The sequence below is a fragment of the Mercenaria mercenaria genome, chromosome 1 (assembly GCF_021730395.1).
Source record: "Mercenaria mercenaria strain notata chromosome 1, MADL_Memer_1, whole genome shotgun sequence".
Lineage (NCBI taxonomy): Eukaryota > Metazoa > Mollusca > Bivalvia > Venerida > Veneridae > Mercenaria > Mercenaria mercenaria.
The window spans coordinates 100,478,911-100,492,645 of NC_069361.1; the positions used below are offsets into that span (position 1 = coordinate 100,478,911).

The following is a 13,735-nucleotide window of genomic DNA, read 5'->3' on the forward strand; positions in this document are numbered from 1 at the left end:
GTAACATGTTATTTTGGATGGTATTCACGGGGGATAACAGCAGATATAACTGTTTTTTTTTTCAATTGTTCCCCATTGACAGTGTCACTGTTTGTTTTGTAATTAAAGATTATAATAGAATATCATAGTTGTAAATATAAGATAAGCTGGTATGTTTTAGGCCAATTCCAACATCGCGTATCATATTGTTCTTAACATTTCTTTTAAATTATCAAATTCTATTACAACATACTTGGCTGTTCAGGACAAGTTTATCATTTGTGTAGCGAATTTAGAAGGTTGTCACAGGAACGGGTAATACTGGGTTTAGTTGATCATACCAGTTGTCCGCTAAGTTATATATTTAAAAACAAAAAAATCGTCTTATTTTTGGTCTGGTCTGAGTAGGCGAACTGTCAACACCAAATCATTTTCGAATAGATCATATAACACATGTCAACGATATAAATTTGTATCACGATAATCGGTATTCGATGTTTGTAAGTCACATCAGACATCAAAAGAGCAAACCAGTTTTAAGCTTCTGCTTTATAAAGGTCAATTGTAGCCGCAGTCTAAAACTTCTGGAATTCTTTTAGAAATGCGACACAACATTGTGTAAGTGTTGGCAGGGTCAAAACGGGTTTTTAAATCAGTGTATGTAGAATTTACAAATTAGTCAAAATTATTCCATGTTCAGATTCTTTATATTTATGACGGGGCAATCTTAGCGAGTAGGGATATTGTCCATTATGAAAACTTATCTCAATAATTCCGTGGATCGCGCAAAATTTGTTGGATTAAGATCATCATTACCGAATTTGCTATATAAACAATTTAAGTCTAAATACATTAAATATTTCTTTGGAATTGACAAAACTAAACTGATACTTTTACTAAAGACAGACATGTCAACGTCATTTATAGGCATTGGATTGAATTCGTATTCGTGTGCGTGTTAAGATTTTGAAACACCATATAAGTTTCAAGTTTATTCATAAGTTCTCAGTTTATATACATACAAAAATACGAGATAAATACAAGTTTTTCAAAGAAAACATTTCATTTAGTCACGCAAATATGAAGGCAACACATTGACTTTGTTTTGAGGAAACTATTTATAGATATTCAAACACGATTACAAGGTTAAAATTAGGTAAGATTATGTCAGTCAGAGAAGTGTGTCGCTAACCGAAGCGAAGTGTAATATTGAAATAGACACGTGCTTGCCTGACCATTTATTCGTAATGGGACTTCAGTGCGATTGTGCAATCTATTTATAGAATGGTTTGTTGGTGCTACTGGACCGAGGAAATCTTATTGTATGTACTATTAAGATTTGTATAGAAGTGAATTGTATTATATCGTCATGTCTAATACGACTAATTTCTGAACTCGTTGAAAGGAGACAGTTTTTATCGCCTAAATTAATGGGGTAAGAGGTTCGATTCAGATTTTAAATAGATTGATTGGGACATAATTATTTAACTCAAATTTGTATTCAAAGCAAATAAATTGTACATAATCTATTACTTATTTCGTTTAAAGGTTGAACCTGAGTTGTATTATACACCATTATCACGAAAACAACGATTTGGTTAAAATTTCTTTCTAGATAAAAATGTCTTGTACACAGGTTTAACGTAATTTCATTTAATCTGCACGTGATGTTGGCAAGATTTTGCCGTGCATGTCATGTCTGTTAAGTTGCCAGTTTATTTATATTTAAAGTTACATGGTTCAATTAGGTTCGTTTATAGAACAAATATAATTGTGATAAAAGTACAATATTTGATTTAAGAAATCTAACTCAGAATTTTTGGGGGATAAATTTTGGCAAATTTATTGTGGCCGAGAAAAATTCTGTCGACCGCGGGGGCGATCGGGCGTGCTTACGAACGTTGTCATAGTATGGATGTTACTGTGTAAAAGGTATTGCTCTAGTGCTTTGGCAATATCTGACTAGCCTTGCTTAAATGTGTCATAGCCTTGCTTATGTCATAGCCTTGCTCATTATAGTATAGTTGCCTTGCTTAGAATTACAGTACGTTGCCTTGCTCCCTTGGTCCGCTAAATATTCCTTCATTACTTTGGCAGCCAACCGTCGAGTTATGGGGAATGTTTAATTTACTGTGGTGTACTGTAGCCTTGCTCCGTTGGTCCGCTAAATATTGTGGTGTACTGTAGCCTTGCTCGCTTTGCTTAGAATCACAGTACGTTGCCTTGCTCCGTTGGTCCGCTAAATATTGTGGTGTACTGTAGCCTTGCTCGCTTTGCTTAGAATCACAGTACGTTGCCTGGCTCCGTTGGTACGCTAAATATTCCTCATTACTTTGACAGCCAACCGTCGATTTATGGGGGTGTTTGGTTTACTTAGGTGTACTGTGGTATCCCTTGCGTTCGTGTGGTGCTGACTGTTGCTTCCACAGCAAACCGTGGAGTAATGGTGTGGTGCTTTACAGGCGCGTCTGGTTTCCTCCCGGTCGACAGGGTTACTACAAACAATGGAGTGGCCAAACTTTGCCATACTATTTATAATAACTTTCATATATAAGTATGAATTACATAATTAAAGTTGTTGCTTGTAGTATCATATGCACCTATAATCAGTATAGCCTATGTGAATGTCATAATACCTAAATGTACAAATAAACATGTAGTAAACTGTGAATATTGCAGTTGTTTCTTGTGTAGAATTTCGGGTAGTAAAATAATAAAAATTATTTTGCCTAAAAATAATTGCATTTATTTTCTCACGAAATGAATGGATATCTTGTTGCTAGGTGTGTAAACTAGAAACTATCCTTGTTGTCAAGTAATCTGGTTTTGTGATTTATTGGTTACCTGTCGAAACACAATAGAGTAATGATGAACGCCTTAGCGTCTGGGAACCACTCAAGCGTTATATTAACTTCGGATCACGTGCAATATTCACAGTTGAATTTAAGGTGTACTGGCTAGCGTTTCAGATCGATGTTAAATTGCCCACCCGCCACACCCCAATAATAAAAATTTCTGTTGTTATGCTAAAACTAATTATATTATCGCATTTTAAATTCTGCTATGGCAATCTGACTGTTCTGTGAAGTACTTATGTTACAGATGATATGCTGCCATTTGGATGTTAACATCGGAAGTGAACAGAAAGCAGGCACCTTACACAGATACAAAATTGAACAGATTCCTGGGCTACAAATCAATCGTGAAACAGACAAATCCAATTTGGTATTAACTTTTTCCAGATGGCTGATGATGAGAAACCTAGATGACAATTTACCAAGTTATGCATTGAGGACCAAAAGAAAAAAGAAAAAATATAGACATTTTAGTTATACTGATAAGAATTTATTTAAAGTGAATCTAAAACTCAAATTAATCTTCTTTATCTTTATACTGATGTCACTCCTAATATATTAAGGGCCGAGAAAAATTCTGTCGACCGCGGGGGCGATCGGGCGTGCTTACGAACGTTGTCATAGTATGGATGTTACTGTGTAAAAGGTATTGCTCTAGTGCTTTGGCAATATCTGACTAGCCTTGCTTAAATGTGTCATAGCCTTGCTTATGTCATAGCCTTGCTCATTATAGTATAGTTGCCTTGCTTAGAATTACAGTACGTTGCCTTGCTCCCTTGGTCCGCTAAATATTCCTTCATTACTTTGGCAGCCAACCGTCGAGTTATGGGGAATGTTTAATTTACTGTGGTGTACTGTAGCCTTGCTCCGTTGGTCCGCTAAATATTGTGGTGTACTGTAGCCTTGCTCGCTTTGCTTAGAATCACAGTACGTTGCCTTGCTCCGTTGGTCCGCTAAATATTGTGGTGTACTGTAGCCTTGCTCGCTTTGCTTAGAATCACAGTACGTTGCCTGGCTCCGTTGGTACGCTAAATATTCCTCATTACTTTGACAGCCAACCGTCGATTTATGGGGGTGTTTGGTTTACTTAGGTGTACTGTGGTATCCCTTGCGTTCGTGTGGTGCTGACTGTTGCTTCCACAGCAAACCGTGGAGTAATGGTGTGGTGCTTTACAGGCGCGTCTGGTTTCCTCCCGGTCGACAGGGTTACTACAAACAATGGAGTGGCCAAACTTTGCCATACTATTTATAATAACTTTCATATATAAGTATGAATTACATAATTAAAGTTGTTGCTTGTAGTATCATATGCACCTATAATCAGTATAGCCTATGTGAATGTCATAATACCTAAATGTACAAATAAACATGTAGTAAACTGTGAATATTGCAGTTGTTTCTTGTGTAGAATTTCGGGTAGTAAAATAAGTAAAAAAAAATCAATACCAATTAATGCAATAAGTCTAAAAATTTTTGATTTTTTCAATAACATAAATGAAACCATGTAGATAAACCAACCTTGACTTTGAGCCACCCATCTTTCTGTTGCTGGCTTTCCCCTATCAGACCAGCTAGTGTGACTACTGACCGAGGTTTGCTGGCAGCCGAGCTGGTAGTTGAGATCAGGCTACCTCTGTTGCCCCTACTGGTTAGTGTCATGTCCCCTGGGGTGTTGACTGGGGTGGTTGGGGGACAGCCCCTCCCCGTGGAGCCAAGGACAGCAGCAGCAGCTTGGTGGGTACAGCTGTAGGGAATATCTCCCTCCACACAAGCTGAACTACCCGAGGTACAGGACGCTCCACAGTGACGTCTCAAGCTGTGAAAAACAAGCAAGAAAACATAATGTCTTGTTCACTTCCTACAAACACGTAAAAGTCTTATTAAAATCTGTAACACCTTTTTAACGTTTTATATCTGAATTAAGTAAAAACAGTATTGATTAATCTTTATGTAACATAAACATATATAGACTCTCATTTCTATGTATGATATCAAGTATGTAAACTGTTACAAAAGAAGCCGTACCTTTGCCAAGCATTCTTGAAAAACCTGTTCACATTGTTTAGGATAAACTCTCCACCAATTACTGATGTATATTGTTCATTTGTTGATGAGTAAGAGGTCGTCAAGGGCGACACATATATAGGGTAGCCGATTGGTTGATCACATGAAGAGTTGATCATGTTACGGAGAGCTTGTTTAGCGTTCTGTATACTGCCACGTTCGGGATTCCTGTTTCGAAGGAAGATCAGTTCTTGTTGCTGACCAGCCCACAATCCACGAACACATTCTCTGTTTACCTGTAGTAACACTTATAATCTAATACAAGTTTCACAAAATTTCAAAAGAAGTATGCACAATTTTAAGACTATCTGTACCTTTACCAACAGGTGAATACAATTTTGGTGAAACTAACTTCGAAGTAACTTTTTAAAAATTTCATTTCAAGGCATAGAAGCATGTGTATGACTGAGTTTTTTTACTTCATTTTTCACTTTACATAGACTGTCAACTGACTTGATATTCTTGTTGATTAGGGAACAAATACACTGTTCAAATAATACTAACTCTGAGCCTTCTTCTGTCCTTTTACAACTAAGAAATGAGATAAAACAGCTACCTACCTTTACAATTCTAAAGGTAAGATATCGTTTGTTCAGCATGATGATTTTATACTCATCAGATCCTTCATCAAACACATTCCTGTAAATACAAAACAGCATGCCAGATAGAAATATCAATTTAAGTATGATGAAACAAAGCCAGAGTAATATCTAAACAAAACTCTACATAACAAGAACCGTTTTAAAACACATGCCTCATGACGTAGTGTGAATTGACTATCCTGGTTTCATAATATTACTGCATCAAAAACAAACCTAAAGGCAAGTTGGAATGGTGTTATTTCTCCAGGCTGAGTCCACCTCACGTGAAATGAGTAGACTCATTTTGTAATGATTTACTGCATTAAATCAAACCTTAGTGCTAGAAGGGATGGTGTATTAAATAACAGAGTATTTCTCCACACTTCTCATGAATTAACTTTTTTCACAAGGTCTAATTGCATCAAATACAAACCTTAGTGCTAACAAGGATGGTGTATTAGATAATACAGCATTTCTCCAGGCTGGATCTGCCTCATGTGAAATGACTAGACTGGTTTCATAATGACTTATTGCATCATACAGAGATTCCTCGCTCTCATACGCATCAGAGATCAGAAAATGGTCCTGAAAATACAGCATTTACACACGAGTTAACAATATCACCCTTCATACATACATATCATAAATGTCTATGTATAGCCCTATACAACAAGTATATAAACTAGTGGGGAAAATGGAATCTCTCCAGTTAACTAGGTAATAACAGTAGCATGGTCAAAAAATTTACTTTACAAAAAATAAGCAAAATGTTGAAATCATTTAAATATCATTCTGAGCCTAACCTGAGCCATTTTCCATCAAAACTTGAAAAGAATCCCTTGACAAACATTTTGTGTAGATACTACAATTTATGTTTTTTATGCCTGAAACAGTATTAGATGGAAAAGAAAATGGTATATGATGAGTGATACCTGGTGTAATTTCAATGACATCCTTACACCTGGAGCAACGACTCTACGTAGTAACTCCATGTCAGCAAACACCCACTCATCCCTTGATGATGTGATCCGAAAATCTCCCTTGAACAACGCATGCAGACCATACAGGAAAAATTCAACACTGAAAATATCATCAGCAGTTAGCACAAATGTTAGACTTAAAAATCTTGAAATTACAAAGAACTAAACAAGTAAGAGGTAAGTGACAGAATACCTAAATACATATTGTGTTTCAGGTTAAGTCAACAATCTGAATACTAACTGTCCTAGCAACATTCCATCCTGAATCCCTGCATAAGATATCTTTTAAATAGCTTCATATTCACTTTGTCAAATATGTCATGTGGCTTGCAACCCTTACATCTTTTATCACTCTAACCCTAATGCCTTCACCTGTGATCATCAAGGTAGGAACATTGTGTGTAACAAACCTTGTCATCATGTTAAAACTGAGTTGGAATCCAAAGTTAATTCTGAGTTGTTCAAATGGACTGTACAATTATTATTATATCTTCATCTGGCCACATTAAAATTTACCTGGCTGAAGCATTGTTATGCGAGGCTGTTCCCAGTGCCCTTCTGCCTAACAGACTGAGAGAAAAACACAGTGTCACTAGTGGTGAATCTCTTCTACAGTCTACCTGCTGCAAGATAAATTTTGAATGATTAGGAAATATATACACAACACTGTAAGATCATGTTTCATCCAGACTTGACTTGCTTTTTCAATGAAAAACGAGAAATGTATGTCATTTTTATTATTGTCTAGACCTGCTATGTACATGACAATATACTATAGGAGTAACTGGACTTTTGAAAACTAAAAAGACATCAATGAAAAATAATCTTATCTGAAATGGTTTAATTAATTCCTTATCTGAAAACTGAACAGTTAGACAAATGAAAACTTGATGCTGTACCATTATTTATGTTTATAGTATTTATATTTCTGCAAGGAGAAAGTGTTCCTTTTTGCATCAGTTAATATAATGTCTTTTACAACCAACCTTTTCTCGTCTTGATGCACAATACTGAATCCAGTCGAGGTTACGATTACAGAAACTTTTCCGAGATATCCCAGAATTCTGTGAATCATAATCATCGTCGACATGTACACTAAATGTTGGATCAACGTCGCAGTAATTCTCCTCACTCATTGCCGACAGCGCTTCCTGAATGGCAGTATTCTCTAACCACTGCTCTAAACGTGGAGATCGTACAGTGTAATATATTATACTCTGAAAAACAAAAAAAAATACTGTGAAAACAATGTAATCCAACAAGGATTACCTTCCCTTTTACAAGTAATATGATACTAGAAACTGACATATTTACACAAAGTTTGGCTATTATTGTCTTTTTCGGAAACTGTCTATATTTGCAAAATTTTACATACAGGCAAGAAAATACAATTCTTCTTTCTTCAAATGTACTATGGTATTAGCACATAAATAAGTCTTGAGAAACACCCACCTGAACATAGTACATGATGAGAACTTTCCTGAAATCAAACACTCCCACCATAGAGGCAGCATTGTTATCTGAGATACTGTATCCCTCGAGGACGTATTTCGTGACAACAACTTCCCACGACAGCCATCTCTGATTGAACGCAGCATTCAGAGATAGGAAATGAGGTAGGTGACCGGGCTCAAAACAACAAAATCCTGGAACATGTAACAAAACAACATCAAATCAACCTTCATTGTGCAAAGTTAAATTATCAGTCATATGAAGAAATAATAATCACCGAAATATTCTGTACTTCTAGACAGCTGTTCGACCTCTTTTACTAGAGTAGTTTAAATGATTTTCTACATAAAAGCATTTAGTTCATACTTACAACTGAAGTCCATCTTATACAGACAGTTCTGTAACCTTTACCCTGCTAAATTTCTATAATGAATTTGTCCATCTTTCAATTTGGACAGTACCATTAACTGTTAAAAGGGGTGCTAACCAAAAAAGATAGTGACTGAATGGCGAACAGTGCAGACCATGATCAGACTGCATGGATGTGCAGGCTGATCTTGGTCTGCACTGGTCGCAAAGGCAGAATCACTTGCTGCCAGCAGGCTAAATGTTAACATATGTTTTTTACTGTAATAAGTAAGGACATACCATCATTGTCTTCCACACCTTCTGTGATAGCTTCAACCTCTCTCTGCTGACAATATGTTCCTGAAATACAAACAAATTCAAAAGGTGCTGTGACTCCTGCAACCTGTAAACCAGTCTAACCCTTTTCTGCAGTATAAAGTTAAACTGTTTAAACTTCTTACATGTCAGTGGGTTAGCAACTTAATTGTCACCACAGTTTTATATAACATTAAATCCAGCATAAGTAGTGTCCAACTACTGCACCTAAAAGGAACAAAGTAATGTGAGATCATGCAGAAAACTGACTTACGCTTTCTGAGGAAAGGGAGCTAATACCACTTATTTAAGGGGAGATAAGTGGTCTGATCTAACTTACCCCTGAATTCAAGGCCCCTGAGCTGAAATGTGACAAGTCCATTGCCCATCTCTATGATATGTACAAGTGCATTGAGAGAATCTGATGCCATGATGAAGATGTCACCTTGCTCGGCATTCCCCCACCTGCCCATCAGCAGGTCTCCACACAAACTGTGTTGTAAGGAGCGTGTTAAATGCTCATAAAATATGGAGTTCAGATTGTTGTCATCAGCACCTAAAAGATAGCGGAATAAAATCAGCATAGGAAATCTTTTATACTAATCTAAATATATAGAAAGGGCAGACTTTTCACAAATTTTTTGTTTTAATTGCCTGAATTAAAATGTCATGTATTGTTCAGTATCGTGTTTTTTATAACTTTAAGGTAGTTCTGCAGGTTCATTTTTTTCTTTTTCACCTCGCAGAACTTGATTACATCAAGATATTTTAAAAACTTCAGTATATGCTTAAGAAGAATAAAAAGATATGATCATATGCTTCATATTTTTGCTAGACTGATCTGAAATATTTGGACTTTCAAGTTTTTATATTGGGAGGTCCTGGGAAAATCACAATTTTCATGACATTTTCATGAAAAGGAAAATTTCTACAATGTAGATTTTGATGAAACTTCTAACAGCAGTAAATACACATATTTCTTATAAAAAGGTCAATACAAAGTAGAGATTTGCGTGTTTTATTGAAATATTTGCTCATGATTAATGTGTTCCTTCAAGTCCAAGATGATTTTCAGACATTGTTTCACGTGTCAATGTATTTCTTTAGAAAGAGAGTAACATTCCCTTTTTTATAAATTTATACACTGACTGCCATTAATTCATACCATGGTATTGATTTGTGTATGCAGGGTTCATGCATTATTCTACGTCATCAGAATAAATGTTTTGATGTTACTTTCAGTTTAACAAATGTGCTAAACTACCTTAATTTTCTGAAAAAGTAAAAATTAGTTTCATTGAGCATGATGACTATTTTATTGATAATGTTACTTGCCAGTATTTCTCTCTAACTGTTGTGATAATCTTGTATTGCTGTGATCTACCCGTTTTGTACTGAAATAGCAATATATATAAAATTTAAACATATCCAAAAGATTTAAAGCAAGAATAATGAAGATGATATGTTAAAACTTTTGGCACAATCAATGGCCATGTTGAAAGCTATGAAGAAGACTACTAAGTTATAGACTTTGACAGGTGAAGACACTGGTCAGTATATGTGTCAAAATGTGCAATAACTGAGAATTTACGTAATGTCTTGTTCCCAGAACAGGGAGTGTGCATTTTACAGGTTGCAATTTCAATGAGTATTTTATATGCCTTGGTTAAATTCCATAACTTTAACAGAAATGGTTGCTAAAGGTCAGTCTAGTAAGAAAAGCTTTCTGTTGTGAACAGACTGCAATGTTCTGAATTCTGGCACTGAAATAAAGAAGAACATCTTAGAAGTATGCATACCCTTAAAGTATGAAATTTCAATCTCTCAATCATCAATATGGTACCTACTCTAAATTGGCATAAAGGTTTAGAAAGACTTTTGAATAAAACTTGGCAGGTCTGAAAAGGGACATTATGAATATAGCATTGCTCAAAAACTTAAATCAGTTCAGCAGAAAAGTAACAATATCAAGTCTTGTTCAAAAAATGGTAATGCTTCATATATAAACATGGCACTTCCCACGCAAAGTTTGAGAGGTTTGAAAGTAAACTTACTTATAGTCCTTTTCCCAGAACTTGACAGGTCTGACATAGGAAGTAATAAATATGGCACTCCCCAGGAAAGGGTTCAGAGGTGTAGAAAAGAATGATGACACACCAGCTTGTAGAAATAACATGGCAGAATCTAGGTGTAAAGTTAAGGTGAAAATGTTTCCCAGTATATTGCAAGAAAGAAATAAGCAAAGTTTGAAACCATTCATTTCTTTACTTTCATTACTTTCATTTATTAGTAATCAAATGGTTCTGTTTTGCTAAATTCATATACTGTAAAATCATTTAATTTCATAGGCATGAAATTTTGTGGTTTTGGTTAAAACGACAATTTTGTGGGGATATGAATTTGTGAATATCAACTTTTGAACATTAAATGAATAGGAATTTTACTTGTTCAATGGGATTAAATTTCGTGGATTGAGAACTCGATTTCTTTAGTCTTTTTTGGTTTTAAACAATATATTGTTTGTTTCTGGTGTGTTTACTGTCACACTGACACAATTACAGGTAATACGGTAACTTTCCACCTTTTGATGGTCACCCACAATGGTGAGGGGCAAACAAAGTCAGTGACTGTAACTACTCAGCCAAAGAGGCCCCTCATGTTATGTTTGAAGAAATATTAGCAGTATATGTAAACAAAGTACAAATAAATATTAAGGATACGAGGCACACTGAAAGGTTGAGCAAATGCATGGAAGGCCGAGCCCCAAGTGATCTGCCAGGGTGCAATGTACGTGATGATAAATTTCATCTTCAAATACAGGTCACAAAACTGAAACACAAATCATCATTGTTAAAATACTTTACACAAATTATTGTATAGGTAAACGCTGCATATGTGCTATATGACAAGTAGAAGTATAACAACTATGCATTTTCCAAACTGGTGTACCAATACATGGTTCCTTCAAATTATCTGACAACTTCTCTGTCATTCCCTGATACAACGCAGTTTTTCCTAACAATCTATCATGTATTTTACAGAAAAAATACTTTTTCTTGCATACCATGAAATGAAAAGCAGAAGTGTAATATTGCAAATATAAATAATAATAAAATTTTGAAATATAACACAAGTTGTAATTCTCTAGGAGCACATTTTGGAATATTTAATTGTCTCCATCCACACTTACAGCCAATCTTTAGAAAACTTGACAACTAATGACCAGATAAAATAGGATTCCCTAACATATCCCAGACACTTTCCATATTTCAAAAATTTCCCTGACAATTCTCAGAATACCTTGACCTTGACTTTTTCTTTACTAATATCTCCCTGATATGTGGGAACCCTGCTAAATACCTTGGACAAGCCAAATCATTTTTATTCAGCCAAATCATTCTGTAATCTAGTTTGACAGTATCTTGTCCATTAGGCTGAACTGAGGACATGTGTGAGGTTGGCATTTTCTGGTTTTAAGCACCATGCTACCTTAAAGTTTTCATTTAAGACTATTCCAAGTTAATGTCAAAATTTCTCCCTTTAATTTGTTTGTTCAATGTTCTGATTTTTTGCTAATGTTTATGAAGCATTGCAGATGTTTTTCAAGACAATTTTTGATTTTAATTTTAATGTATTCCATCTGGTTTCTCAGTGTTTTAACAGTTCTAGTGTCCAGATATAAAAAAGGACATTACCTTGGTGAATAAGATGGCAAGAAAGAAGTAATCAATGAGTGTGGTTTCTGTCGCCCACCTGGCATCATATTTGAAGAAGAGAACAGTAAATGCTAGAATCATATGTTGTTTCGGTGTGTTGGAAAATGCAAATCTCAGCAGCTTTAATGAACACACTGTCAGGACTAGTGGACCAAAACTGAAAATATATTGCATTCAACGTTACATGTTCAAATTGATACACAGAATACTTAAAAGTTCAGATCATTTACTTCAATTATACAAAAATTGTATTCCAATTTCTATGAAATATGTTGAGCCAAAAGACAAATATTACGAGGTCAAAATTCCGGTTTGGCTGTGTTTGTTTACACACATCACTTGTAAACCAGTACACTGCATTTAATTTCTTAAATGAAATTTGCTTTAAATGTCAAAGTAAGTTTAAACAAGCAAATTCGATGAATTGGTATCCCCGCCGAAAGGGTTTGTGGTGAGGAACAGCAAAACAGTATATCCAGCAAAAAGTTAAGGATGTTAATTTAATTTCATTAGTCAAAATCAATTTAACAGAAAATCAATTTAACAGAAAATGAATGCTATTTTTTGGTGGGGGTTGGGGGGGCAGCGGGGGTGACTGGGTGAGGGTACAAAACATCATATGTTGATTATAAATATTGATGGAAAGTTAAAAATGAAAACAAAACAAAACAAAAAAATGGGGGGAGGGGAGGGGGCGGGGTGATGCATGCTTGGTGTGGTGGGCATGACTGGGTGGAGGAGTGAGGTGGGGGAATGGTACAACTTTGCATGTTGATAAAATATTCATGGAAGGTTTGAAAAAAAAAATAAAAAGGAATGAAAAATAATCTTCTGTTTTTTTGGGGGGGGTGGGGGAGGGTGAGGGGGTGTGACCAAGGCAAGGTGGTGACCAGGTGTGGGTACACAACTTCACATGTTTATAATAAATGTTCATGGAAAAGAATGAAAGACGTTTAATGAAATTCTACCAATTGGTTGGTTTGTTATGTACAAATCTGTAGATTTTTAAACAATTAAAGGGCAATAACTCTGAGGAAAATTGACCAATTAAAAAAAAAATGACTGGCATCATCGAAGTATGTTGGTTCATATTTCTTTCAAGTTTCATGAAATTCTACCAGCTTGTTACTGAGAAATTGCTGCAGACGTGGATTTTTCATTAAATCAAGGGCAATAACTCTAAGGGAAATTAATTAATAAAAAAAAAAACTTGACGGGCATGTTGGTTCATGTTTATTTCAAGTTTCATGAAATTCTACCAGCTAGTTACTGAGATATGGCTGCGGACGGACGCACGGATGGACAACGCCATTTCAATACCCACCTCCCGATTTCATCGGCGGGGGATAACTATGGCATTTTAAAAACTAGAATTAATACAATCTAAGAAAAGATCCTTTGGAAGCATAGAATGCAATCAAGCATAGTAATAGCAGACTCTGTTC

The 13,735-nt window shown here is 35.5% G+C and overlaps 1 protein-coding gene across 2 annotated transcripts in view; it reads right to left on the reverse strand.

The window, feature by feature from the left end:
- LOC123528827 (pecanex-like protein 1) overlaps positions 1-13,735 on the reverse strand; it is a 61,337-nt gene that overhangs the window by 12,067 nt on the left and 35,535 nt on the right. For both annotated transcript variants that reach the window (XM_053518638.1, XM_045308854.2), the window contains 14 exons: positions 12,270-12,447; positions 11,295-11,403; positions 10,629-10,758; positions 9,910-9,968; positions 8,915-9,130; positions 8,560-8,619; positions 7,912-8,105; positions 7,446-7,676; positions 6,976-7,082; positions 6,412-6,559; positions 5,913-6,064; positions 5,459-5,537; positions 4,860-5,134; positions 4,353-4,650 (listed from right to left, as the gene is read on the reverse strand). In XM_053518638.1, coding sequence (XP_053374613.1) covers positions 4,353-4,650; positions 4,860-5,134; positions 5,459-5,537; positions 5,913-6,064; positions 6,412-6,559; positions 6,976-7,082; positions 7,446-7,676; positions 7,912-8,105; positions 8,560-8,619; positions 8,915-9,130; positions 9,910-9,968; positions 10,629-10,758; positions 11,295-11,403; positions 12,270-12,447 — 2,236 coding nt within the window. The remainder of the gene's footprint in view (positions 1-4,352; positions 4,651-4,859; positions 5,135-5,458; positions 5,538-5,912; positions 6,065-6,411; positions 6,560-6,975; positions 7,083-7,445; positions 7,677-7,911; positions 8,106-8,559; positions 8,620-8,914; positions 9,131-9,909; positions 9,969-10,628; positions 10,759-11,294; positions 11,404-12,269; positions 12,448-13,735) is intronic.